This window comes from Psammomys obesus, unplaced genomic scaffold (genome assembly GCF_907164565.1).
Source record: "Psammomys obesus unplaced genomic scaffold, mPsaObe1.curated_primary_1811, whole genome shotgun sequence".
NCBI lineage: Eukaryota > Metazoa > Chordata > Mammalia > Rodentia > Muridae > Psammomys > Psammomys obesus.
The window spans coordinates 44,596,192-44,609,632 of NW_026596051.1; the positions used below are offsets into that span (position 1 = coordinate 44,596,192).

The 13,441-nt window shown below is 40.2% G+C and overlaps 1 protein-coding gene across 1 annotated transcript in view; it reads left to right on the forward strand.

Annotated features, from left to right (window-relative positions):
- Window positions 1-13,441, forward strand: part of Dthd1 (death domain containing 1) — a 55,203-nt gene that overhangs the window by 27,299 nt on the left and 14,463 nt on the right. The window contains exon 9 of the mRNA XM_055623806.1: window positions 985-1,080. Within this exon, the coding sequence (XP_055479781.1) occupies window positions 985-1,080 (96 nt within the window). The remainder of the gene's footprint in view (window positions 1-984; window positions 1,081-13,441) is intronic.

Here is a 13,441-nt window from a genome sequence, read left to right on the forward strand (position 1 = left end):
TTCTTTCTTTCTTTCTTTCTTTCTTTCTTTCTTTCTTTCTTTCTTTTTACTTTGTTTCCCAGATGAAACCCCCTCCATCTCCTCACAGTCCCACCCACCCTCCCTTTTCTTCTCCTTTGTCCCTTCCCTATTCCACTGATAGGGGAAGACCTCCTCCCCTTCTATCTGACTCGAGCCTATCAATTCTTATCAGGGCTAGCTAGCTGCATCATCTTCCTCTGTGGTCTTGCAAGGCTGCAACACCCCCACCCCCAAGGGAGAGGTGATGAAAGAGCTGGCCACTGAGTTCATGACAGAGACAACCCCTGCCCCTCTTACTAGGGAACGCACTTGGAAATAGAGCAGAGGATCTATAGGTCCTCTCCATGCATGGTCCTTGGAGTGTTGATCTCTGCAGGACCCCCTGGGTCCAGGTTTGTTTGTGGGTTTTTTTTTTTTTTTTTTTTTGGCTCTGTTGGTCTCCTTGTGCAGTTCCTGTCCCCTCCAGGTCCTCTTTCATAAGGTTTCCTACACTCTGCTCAAAGTGAGTTGCAGTATCTCCTTCCATACCCTGATGTGTTGAGTCCTTCAGAGGCCCCCTGTGGAAGGCTCCTGTCCTGTTCCTTTTCTTCTACTTCAGATGTCTGTCCTGTTTACCCTTCTGAGTGAGGTTTCAGCCTCTTCCTTAGGATCCTCCTTGTTGTTTAGCTTCTTTAGGACTATAGATTTTAGAATGTTTATACTATATTACATGGCTATTATCCACTTATAAGTGAGTATATACCATATGTGTCTTTCTGCTTCTGAGTTACCTCACTCAGGATGATCTTTTCTAGTTCCCACCATTTGCCTGAAATTTTCATGATTTCCTTGTTTATAATTGCTGAGTAGTATTCCATTGTGTAAATGTACCAGAATTTCTGCATCTGTTCTTCAGGTGAGAGACATCTAGGTTGTTTGCTTTATACATTTAGATGCTAAGTTTTTAAAAGGTTGAAATTGAAGTACCTTTCCTATATGAGTGGCAAATTCTGCTCCAAGAAGCCATGGGCTTTTAAGCAAAACCCCATCAGATGCAAAATACCTCTAAGACCCAGAAAGGTCTCTCTCTCTCTCTCTCTCTCTCTCTCTCTCTCTCTCTCTCTCTCCTTCTGCCAGCTAGCATTCATAGTGCTGGAAGGTGTTATTCAGGTTGCTTTAAAAGTAAATTCATCAATGGCCTCACTCAGCCACACATTTACTGCAATATTGACCTGCCAGGCAAGGTGTCTACTGGTTCAGTAGTGCCAATACTCCCACTGTTTTGGAGATAATCAACCAAAGGCTATGTGATTTCACGTGAAGCCCACGCCTTAGGAAGGAATAAAGACCTGGTACTAGAAAGTTGATGAAAAGCACTTGGCTGGAAAAGACATAGTTCCAACTGAAGAGCACACTAATATTCTCTAAATGAACATAAACCTGTTGGAAATTACCTTCTGAATATTTTTGAATCTCCCTCTCTCCCTCCTTCCTTCTCTTCCTCCTTCTGTCCTTTCCCCTCTCTCTTTCTTTCTTTCATTCTTCCTTCTCCCCCACCTATCTTTTCTCCTTCACCCCCCCTCCTCTTTTGGCCTCATTCAGGAGAAGATATCTTTCTTCGAGGACTTCGTTTCTCCTGTTGGAAAGACATGATTGACAATACAAACTTGTAAGGTTTTCTGCTCAATTTTGCTGAACAGTGTCTGATAGATACACAAATTCAGAGAATGTTTATGCATGATTAGATCAATTAGGTCATTCCTACAAGTCTTAAAATTATCTAGCCTTTAAACTTATCATCTTGAAACTACATCATCGTGTTAAAGATAGAAAGTCTTAAATATCCATTGCTTTTCATAGACGAATTGACTATCAATATGCCATCTGTACTTTCCTTTCCTCCCAGATGGGTTTGTGTAGGGCTTTCCAGATTCACACTCTTGGCCAAAACTTATACACGAAGTCTTTGCAAATAAGTTCCTCAGGGCTGAGGAAGAATCTGTAGCAGAGAAAGGTTTTCTTCTCTTTTATAACCAGTGTTATCCCTAAACAAGAACTGAAACCATGACCTTCATCTTGTGATAACAGACGTCTTCCACAAAGTTTAGAATTAATAAAAACCCCTAACTCAGCTTAGCAGTATTACAGTGTCACTTTCCAGTAAATAGAAGGACCCACAGCAGGCAAATAGTAAACACTTAACAGAATAAAAGCTGTGGCTTAATTTCCATAAGTACAAGGAGCTGAAATGTTCAGTGCCATTTGGAACAAATAATTTGAACATTTTCTCCTCCTATATGGTCCTAGATTAAAACATACCCACCTTCAGAGCAAGCAAGTCCACCCTAGCACATTGGGAAGGTCTAGAGGGATAGGCGATTGTTACAGGGTAAATATGTTCTGCATGTATTTTACGCTCATGAGTTCAAAACTGAGAATATTTGAAAAATAGGCATCTCAAATTCATAGTGTGTCATCAAGCAGTGACTATGTGCTATGTGTGTATAGTCACACATATTTGCACACAAGTGGTCAATGAAAGCAGTTAATATCCTGAAAGGCTCCTCAAAATGTGAGAAAACTTTACTTGCTACTTCCTGCTTGTGAGATTATCTCATACCTTCAACCTCCATATTTTGATCATTCATACATTAACTCCTTCAAAAACCACATTTTGTATGCTAAGGGCCTAACATACAATAGTGATCCCATATTGATAGTGTAATGTTTACTTTTCTTGTTATTGTAGCCAAATACATTGTGCGAAGCAAGTTAAGGAAAAGCACTTGTTCTGGTTCACAGTTAGAGGCCAGAGCTCATCACAACAGGAAGGCTTGCTGACAATAGCGGTTTACTGGCACAGCATTGGAGTCTTCTTACACTGATGTGTTTCGGGCATCAGAGAAAAACAAATGCTGGGGCTCAGCTTTCCTTCTGCCTTTTACCTTTTAAATCAATCTGGACCCCTGTTGCATGGAATTTTGCAGCTCACAATCAGAGTGAGTCTTCCCTTCCCACTTCCTGCTCTAACTCGATGTACACACCCTTGTAGATACCAGAGGTGTGTTTCCTAAGCAATCACAAATTCATCCAAGATAACAGAGAAGAATACTGATCACAGTGCAAACCTTCTCCTTGCCTCTCTGTGGTCCAGCTTTCAGTTAGAGCATCACTTCTCAAGCTGTGGGTTATGACATCTTTGGGGGTTGAACAACCCTTTCACAGAGGTCACATATCCTCCATATCAGGTAAGGGCATTATAACTCATAACAGTAGCAAAATTCTGGTTATGAAAATAATCTTATGGCTGAGAGTCACTACAACATGAAGAACAGTGTTAAAGCATCACACCGTTGGGAAGATTGATAATCAGTGATTTAGAGGGCAGAGATATCTCTAAAGCATCATTCAGATCATGTCTCCTCCAAACCTTCCAATGATTTTGCTTTCCATCAGAGCATGGGCTCCATTCATGTGCAGGAAATGTGTTCCAAGATTCCCAGTAGGTGCTAGAAAATACTCAAACCCAAGGGAATGGATTTTTTAATGTACACATAGCTTTGATAAAGTTTAGTTTATAAATCAGGCAGAGTAAGATAGTAATAACCACATTTAACAATAAAATGGAGCAATTGGTGACTTTAAAAAAGTTCTGTAAGATTTATGAATTATGAATTTCTGGAAACTCCCAATTAGTATTTTAACCATAGCTGTTACCATGGAGACTGGAGGATCGTGAGTTCAGAAAGCACACACTGCTCCTAGGAACAACAACATGGAAAGTCTCCATGTGACCTACACTCCCATCCATTCCAGGTCCTTGCAATCCTACCCTTCACTGTTCAGCGCCACCGCTGTCCTGTTCCTGCTTCTATAGGACTCCTCACAGTCTCCTCACTTAAATCTCTGTGTTAGCAATTGCTCTGTCCTGAATGGCCCTCCTAATATCTAAGTACATGTCAATACCTCCATCTTCACTTTTGGGGGTGGTGGTCAAATTTCATTTTCTCTCTAAAGCCTCCTCTGAATCTGTTTAACAGGAAATATATTTCTTCCCTCTCAACCTAACACTCTAGAGCCTCCTTAACCTGCTTTAACTTTGTTTAAAGTTAAACAAAAGTGTCGAAGCTCTAAAGCTCTGGAGTCTTGTTTTAGGTATGTTGCCAGAACACCCCCCTTCCCACAGCAAGAGTGTAAGTATGCTCCTCCCCTTTGAGGAGCTTTGTTCTCTTCCTTCATTATTCACTAACAAGGATGCAGGATAGTGCTTGGCTCAGGTTAGACGGTAAACCAATGCTTATTTCACGAGTGTGTTAACAAATACAGCTTATAATGTAGACAGTAAAGGTGAGAGGAGAAAGTGAGGAAGGTCAAGGAGGGAAGAAACGACATTGGTGGCATACGTGTTGAAGCAGGATGGTCACTGAAGATCAGCAGTGAGCCAACCTCTGGGCTGAGGAGCAGCCACACGTGACAGGAAGCCTCTCTGCCTGTGTTCCCAGGAGAGCAGCAGATGAAGTAAGGAAAACACTGAATACCTGGACTCTCTAATGCCTTGAAGGAAATCATCATGGATCATGTTCATATGGTGGCTAAGAAGTACAGATGCAGTTTGGAAGAATCATCAGGAGGGTCTCAGTGGCACTAGGCAACTAAGACACCCTTCTGACAGTGGGCATGTCAGCAGCACCTGTGAAAATAGGTGGCCTCCAAAGACAGCTGTTTTCCAACAACTCATTTTAAGTTGTTCCTTAAACAGCTCTTTTCAGAAATGTTCAAGAAAAGTCTTTGATGTTACATGCATGTGTATGCTGGAAGAAGGAAAGCACCTTTAAAAAAATAGAGTTTTAAGTGGAAGGAAGTGGTTAGAATGTTTGGTGTCAGAACATGTGTTCTGAAATCACGCAGATGGCCGGCTACATGACATTTGGTTTTGTCGTCAGTTTGGGCTGTGACTGCTTGTACCTCTCTCACCTGTTTGGTGGTTTTGCTTTGAATATGGTAAGGACTCCAATCTTACGGCTGAGTCTACCTGAGGCTGGGGTTCCCAATGGCGGACTTACGTAAGCAAGCTGACCCAAGTTCTGCTGAGACAGAACTTCCTTAAGACAAACAAACAAATCAACAAAAAGCCCCATGCGAACTAACTCATGACACACTGTCATGTCCCTTCTAGTTTAAAAAAGAAAATGGTATTTGCCCTTCCACCACCGTGTTAAAGGAAGGAAGTTGGCTTATAAGCAGTATCACTTTCTTCCTCTTATTTTTAGACTTTCGTTGCCTTCTCCTTACCCTGCTAAGAAGGACTTAAAATATATTGTTTTCTAAGAACCTAAACCACTAAAGTAATCTCAATTAAATAAATTAGAGGGTTCTGAGGTAGAAGAAATGAAATGAATGAAAACCTAGCCACTAGGGTAAAAGTTAACAACTGAACTTTTACATACACCTTCTGGGAAAGGAAAATCAGTTTTCTCCAATAGAGTGACTCTGGATGTATCAACCAGGCCAGGACAAGCCTCATGCTCAGGAGTAGATGACCAACATATAATTTGACTACCCTTTTTGTGTATGTGTGTTTCTTTGGTTACAGTTTGGTGGTATTTTTTGTTTCTATTTTTGGATGTGGTTTTATGTTTCCTTGGTTTTAGTAAGTTTTGTTGTACTGGGTTTTGGCTTTTTTTGCTCCTGTTTCTTTTTGTTTTTTGTTTTTTGAGAAAGAACTTAAAGTTGTGTGAGTAGAAATGGGGGAGGATCTGGAGGGACTTTAGGAAAAATAGAATATGACAAATTGTTTTAAGTGATAAGAATATAATAATAAAAATAAATATTACTTAAAAATTTTTTAGCTGTAAGCTAAACTTTACCTTTTTAGCTTCCTAATTCTGATTCAAGTTGACTTTCCCTTGACAGGGATCCTGTTATGGTCCTGCTTGCCTGTAACCTATCAGCATGATCTTCAAACGTAGACACAGTTGTATGTGAGCCACTAACAGATGCAAAGGAGAGATATGAAAAACGCTGATGTAATCAGCAAAGGATTCTGTATTCCACTTTGGAAAATACTTTGCTACCTATTTAATCAGAAGAGATTTTTCCTTCCTTCTCCTTTTCAGCCTTCTTTCTCTTTAGCCTTTCCTTCCTTTTTTTCTTTTTTCCCTTTCTTCCCTTCATGTTCCTATTTTCCATCACTTCTTCTTTAACTTCTGTCCCCACAGAAGATTTCTCTGCTCAGAAGGCTGAATAGCTAAGTCAGATACTGGATACTTCATTTAATAAGTAGAAACAATGTTTATTAATTTAACCAGTTATCTTTTTTGTGACTCTCACCACCATTTATATTTCCTTTTTTAAAAATATATTTCAGTTTATTTGCTTTGCATTCCAAGGGTGTCCCCTCCCTCTTTTATCCTCAATCCCCCACTCCATTCTCCTCCTTCCCCTTTCTCTTTTCCCTTTTCCTCCAAAGAAGGAGGAAGAGAGAAGGGGGTCCTCCCTTATCCACCCTCCTCAGCACGTCAAGTCACATCAGGACTGAGCATATCCTCATCCCCTGAGGCTATGTGCATTTCCATTCTTTAGATAGACAAGTCAGACAAAATATAAGTCAATCATAATATTCTAATACAAAAAATATATTATAGAGTTAAAATATTCTGAGAATGAAGGTCAGTGTCTTGGCTTTTAAGAAAATTTCAAATTCAGTATATAAAATAAGTTTCAAACCCTTTTATGTTTTTAAATTGAGAATAGATTCTACTTTTATACAATATATTCTGATTATTGTGTTATACTCCCAACTCCTACCAGATACCCCTGCCTCCACATGCACCTAAATTCACTCCTTTTTGGTTTACTCTTGTTAGAAAATAGAAAAAGCACAAGAAACACACGTAGACACAGATTTTCGTGAGTACAAACCTATAAAAACAAATCTGATCCACTTGGACTTCAGTTTTGTGCAGGGTGATAAGTATGGATCTATTTTCATTTTTCTACATGTAGACATCCAGTTGGACCAGCACCATTTGTTGAAGATGCTATCTTTTTTTCCATTGTATGGTTTTGGCATCTTTGTCAAAAATCAGGTGTCCGTAAGTGTGTGGGTTTATTTCTGGGTCTTCTGTTCGATTCCATTGATCCACCATTCTGTTTCTATGCCAGTACCATGCAGTTTTTATAACTGTTGCTCTATAGTACAGCTTGAGATCAGGGATGGAGATACCTCCAGAAGATCTTTTACTGTAGAGGATTGTTTTAGAAATTCTCGGTTTCTTGTTATTCCATATGAAGTTGAGAATTTTTCTTTCCAGGTCTGTAAAGAATTGTGTTGGCAATTTGATGGGAATTGCATTAAATCTGTAGATTGCTTTTGGTAAGATGGCCATTTTTACTATGTTAATCCTGCCAAGCCATGAGCATGGGAGATCTTTCCATCTTCTCATATCTTCCTCTAATTCTTTCTTCAGAGATTTGAAATTTTTTTCATACAAGTCTTTGACTTGCTTGGTTAGGGTTACACCAAGGTACTTTATGTCATTTGTGGCTATTGTGAATGGTGTTGTTTCTCTAATTTCTTTCTCAGCCCTTTTGTCTTTTGTATAGAGGAAGTGCTACTGATTTTTTTGAGTTAATTTTGTATCCGGCCACTTTGCTGAAGGTGTTTATCAGCTGTAGGAGTTCCCTGGTAAGAATTTTTGGGGTCACTCATATACTATCATATCATCTGCAAATAATGATAATTTGACTTCTTCCTTTCCCATCTGTATCCCCTTGATCTCCTTCGACTGTCTTATTGCTCTAGCAAGGACTTCCAGCACTATGTTGAAGAGATATGGAGACAGTGGGAAGCCTTGTCTTGTCCCTGATTTCAGTGGGATTGCTTTAAGTTTCTCTCCATTCAGTTTGATGTTGGCTATAGGCTTGCTGTATATCGCCTTTACTATGTTTAGATATGTGCCTTGTATCCCTGATCTCTCCAGTACTTTAAACATGAATGGATGTTGGATTTTGTCAAATGCTTTTTCAGCATCTAGGGAGATTATCAAAGACCTCAACATAAAACCAGACACATTAAATCGGCTAGAAAAAAAAAGTAGGGAATACCCTAGAACTCATTGGTACAGGAGAAAACTTCCTGAACAGAACACCAACAGCACAGGCTCTAAGAGCAACAATCAATAAATGGGACCTCATGAAATTGAAAAGCTTCTGTAAAACAAAGGACACCGTCATCAAAACAAAGCGACTGCCTACAGATTGGGAAAGAATCATCACCAACCCTTTATCTGACAGAGGACTCATATCCAATATATATAAAGAACTAAACAAGCTGAAAAGCAACAAACCAAGTAATCCACTTAAAAAATGGGGAACAGAGCTAAAGAGAGAATTCTCTGCAGAGGAATATCGAATGGCAGAGAAGCACTTAAAGAAATGCTCAACCTCATTAGCCATTAGGGAAATGCAAATCAAAACAACCCTGAGATTTCACCTTACACCCATCAGAATGGCCAAGATGAAAAACTCAAGGGACAACACATGCTGGAGAGGTTGTGGAGAAAGGGGAACCCTTCTCCACTGCTGGTGGGAATGTAAACTGGTACAACCACTCTGGAAATCAATCTGGCGCTTTCTCAGACAACTAGGAATAGCGCTTCCTCAAGATCCAGCCATACCACTCCTAGGCATATACCCAAAAGAGGCTCAAGTACCCAAAAAGGACATTTGCTCAACCATGTTTGTAGCAGCTTTATTTGTAATAGCGAGAAGCTGGAAACAACCCAGATGCCCCTCAACTGAAGAATGGATGCAAAAATTGTGGTACATCTATACAATGGAGTATTACTCAGCAATGAAAAATAAGGAAATCATGAAATTTGCAGGTAAATGGTGGGACCTGGAAAGGGTCATCCTGAGTGAGTTGTCCCAGAAGCAAAAAGACATGCATGGTATATACTCACTCATATAAACATACAATATAAATTAACCCACTAAAATCTGTGCATCTAAACAAACTAAGCAAAAGAGAGGACCCTAACTAAAATGTTCAATCCCCATCCTGAAAGGCAAAGAGGATGGACATCAGAAGAAAGAGAAAATAGGAAACAACCTTGGAACCTGCTACAGAGGGCCTCTGAAAGCCAGAAGAAAACAGGAAACAACCTTGAAACCTGCCACAGAGGGCCTCTGAAAGCTTCTGCAGTATAGACTGTCAAAGCAGATGCTGAGCCTGATGGCCAACTGATGGGCCATCAGTTGAATGGAATTTTATGTAAGAAGTGGGAAATAGTAAGAGCTGGAGGGGATGGGAACTCCACAAGAGAGCAACAGAACAAGATAATTTGAACACAGGGAACTTCCCAGAGACTCATACTCAAACCAAGGACTATTCGTGGAGATAACCTAGAACTCCTGCACAGGTGTAGCCCATGGCAGTTCAGTGTCCAAGTGGGTTACCTAGTAATGGGAAGAGGGACTGCCTCTGACATAATCTGATTGGCCTGCTCCTCGGTCACCTCCCCCTGAGGGGGGAGCAGCCTTACCAGGCCACGGTAGAGGACAATGCAGCCACTTTTGATGAGAACTGATAGACTAAGATCAGAAAGAAGAGGAGAACCTCCCCTATCAGTGGACTTGGGGAGTGACATGCATGCAGAAAGGGGAGGGAAGGTGGGATCGGGAGGGGAGGAGGGAGGGGCTCATGGGGGGATACAAAATGAATAAAGTGTAATTAATAAAAAATTTAAAAAAAAGAAAAAAAAATAAATTACTTGTGAGAAATAAACTATAAATCAATTCCTAAAAAAAAAAAAAAATCTGAAACATATATAAGCAGAAGACCTATAGGAAAAAAAGTCTGCACAAAACATTATGAGACAAAACAAACAAACAAAAACAAAAAAGTAAAAACAAAACAAAACCCTCCCAAACCACCACTGAGCTCATTTTGTGCTGGCTTCTCCTGCTGGACATTGGGACTGCCCTTAAATGTGCTTGCATGCACAGTGAGACTCTATTGAAAAAAATGTTTTTCCCTTACATGCAGTAGTATCATTATGATATACTATGGAAGTATATTCTGGAGATTAATTACCATCAGTAAATCAAAGAGCTAATTAAATAATTCATGGATAAGATGGTGATGTTTGTAAGAAGGGAGCAAAGACACAGAGGTTTAGGGATGAAGTCAACCAGACTTGGGAGTGGAGTTTAGAGTCAGTAGTGCACAGGGAAATAGAGGAAGTTGTGAAAGGGGGCTTTTGGGAACTGGCGTGATCTATTATGATCACTGCGGTGTTTTATTGACTTACTTTGGAAATGTTATTCAGAACTACATTTATCTCTATTCTTCTTAATATTGGCCCATGGGCACTTTCTTCCCTTTAGACCTGTGATGAGTGCCCTGTTCTACTCCAAGCCAGCTTCCATAGAAAGCACGGATGTCTCAAAAATCAACAACTTCCATCATTCTTATTAAGACTTTTCAATGGGCAGTCTGTACCCATGGGTCACAATGGCATAGAAAACCCGTCGCAACTCCCGTCCATCTACCCCTACAGACTTTCCATGTTACCTTGCCCCAGTTGGTATCTTTTATTCCATTTCTCTTGCTTGTTGCAGTCATGGCCACTTCAGAGAATCTTAGCATAAACTGTTGCGTCAGCAATGGCCTTCTCCTTGGCTCTGTTGTCACTTCCTTAGAGAAACTTCGCGTTCACCAAACGAAAATAAGGAAATTTGGTGATGCTAACAGAAACCGCAAAAGGTATTGGCATATATGCTCATATATGGTCAGCTGTAGAGTTTATTTATATGGCTTAAATAATAATACTGATTTCCATATTCTGACACAAATTTTACAAGTCATTTACCCATTTTAAATGATTTTCTGAAAAGGAACATTGCTGAAGAAATATAAAGACAGAGACTTTTTCCCCTCTCTGGAGAAATAGTACATCTAGTTTAAGAGTACACCAGACCAGGTTGGTCTCACTCCAGTGCTGGCACACCTACCCATGATACCCTATTTTAGCTTACATGACTAAGCATATTGGGGCTATGGGACCTCATTCAATTTAATATTCTCTTCTAAGAAGCTTTCAGTAACATTTTGCTGAACTCATTGTTGAATAAATGAATGTATTAGCAATCATTTATTCAACTAATATAAATTAATAGCAATCATGAACAATCAAAGTGTGTCTTAGCAAATGAAAAAGGTTTAACCCACCTGTTTTTCAGTGAACAATTAAGGAAAGCCTTTGGTGCCTAGAAAGCTGTTGTTATTTGGAGGATTTCTTAGACTGTATAAAGCTTAGGACTATGTTTGTGGCTGTTGAGGCCAACTTTCATTTCACAGCTGTCAGAAAGTCTATTCCTGGTATGACAAAATAAAACAAATGAGGTAATTGATTAGATCATTTAGAATATTCTAAGAATGATTATTCTGATATTTAGGTGCCTTGGTGGGTCTTCTGATTGACACAATCTGTAATAAGTATAATCTCAAACTGAAGCCAACCAAAAAAAAGTTTTGGGAGTAATATAAATTCTAAAGAAAAGATCATCCTGAGTGAGGTATCCCAGAAGGAGAAAGACACACATGGTATATACTCACTTATAAGTGGATATTAGACATATAATATAGGATAAACATACTGAAATCTGTACGCCTAGGGAAGCTAAGAAAGAAGGAGGACCCTGGGTAAGATGATCAATCCTTACTCAGAAAAGAAAACAGGATGGACATCAGAAGAGGGAGAAAACAGGAACAGGAATGGAGCCTACCACAGAGTGCCTCTGAAAGACTTTAATCAGCAGAGTATCAAAGCAGATGCTGAGACTCATAGCCAAACTTTGGGCAGAAGGCAGGAAATGAAAGAACAGGACATAGAAAAACCTGGAGGAGACAGGAGCTCACAAGGAGATCAACACAACCAAGAAATATGGGCACAGGGGTCTTTTCTGAGACTGATACTCCAACCAAGGACCATTCATGGAGATAACCTAGAACCCCTGCACAGATATAACCCATGGCAGTTCAGTATCCAAGTAGGTTCCATAGTAAGGGGAACAGGGACTGTCTCTGACATGAACTCAGTGGCTGGCTCTTTGATCACCTCCCTTGGGAGAGGGGGCAGCCTTACCAGGCCACAGAGGAAGAAAATGAAGATACTTCTGATGAGACCTGATAGGCTAGGGTCAGAGGGAAAGGGAGGAGGACCTCTCCTATCAGTGGACTTGGGGAGGGGCATGGGAGGAGATGAGGTAGGGAGGGTGGAATTGGGAGGGGATAAGGAAGGGGGCTACAGCTGGGATACAAAGTGAATAAAATATAATTAATATAAAAAACAGAGAGAACATGGAATAAACTTTCATGGGAATTTCTCCCATCATTTTATGCCCTGATTCGGTGGTTTTATTTCTTCCTATAGGAATATTTTTAAAGAAAATAAAATGTATCATATCCTTTAATCTACAAATAAAGACTTTCAAATACGTTTCTAAGGAGCAAGGACAATGCCATGGCTGCCTCCATAATGAGCACCAGCTTATGTTTTATATTTAATGAGAGATGCAATTTTTTTCTTTCTCTTTTGACTTATAAAAGACAGGTCTTGACAGGATATAATCGGAGCCTTTGGCTTCTTTCAGGGACTTTTGATTTAGAGAAAATGACACATGCTTCTCTAGCAAGTATTAACAGTCCTTAGCTCTTGAGGAAGCGACTAAGCCTCATGTGTATCCCCTGTATCCCATGGTGGAACGAGGACCCCCTACCTTCTGAGAAGGACATGAGCAATTTTACTTTTAATTTTTTTAATTGAAAGTAGATTCCTCTTTCATTCATCATGACTACAGTTTCTCCAACCTCCATTCTTTACAGCTCTCACCCTTATGTCCCTTTTCACCCAAATATACTCCCCCTCCCTTCCCTTCAGAAAAGAGCAGGCCTCCTGGAGACAAGAGCCAAACATGACAAAAGAAGATAAAATAAGACAGGGACAAAGCTCTCATACTGAAGCTGGACAAGGCAACCCAATAGGAGCAAAAGAGGACCAAGGATGGTCAAAAGATTTAAGGACACACTTGCACCCACCGTTAAGAGTCTCACCAAAGCATCAAGCTAGCAACTATGACATATGTACAGTTTTAGTCTGTGTTCAAGCACCATGCCGAAGGAGGATGCACCACTTTTGCTTCCCATTTGGGATTCAAGAAGAGTTCTGTGAGGTACTGTGCTGAGTAACACAACTTTACAGGAGCCAAGGTAGACAGCCACGCCCTCTACTTTTACCTTCATCATCTCCGCCTAATCCTGGATAAACCAGGGTTGTACCTGTGCCTTCCACTACTACAACGATGGCAAGTTGCCACCGAAAGCCTTTGATAAATCCAGAGCAGCTGGGATGCTTGCATGGACTCCTTTGTTGAAACT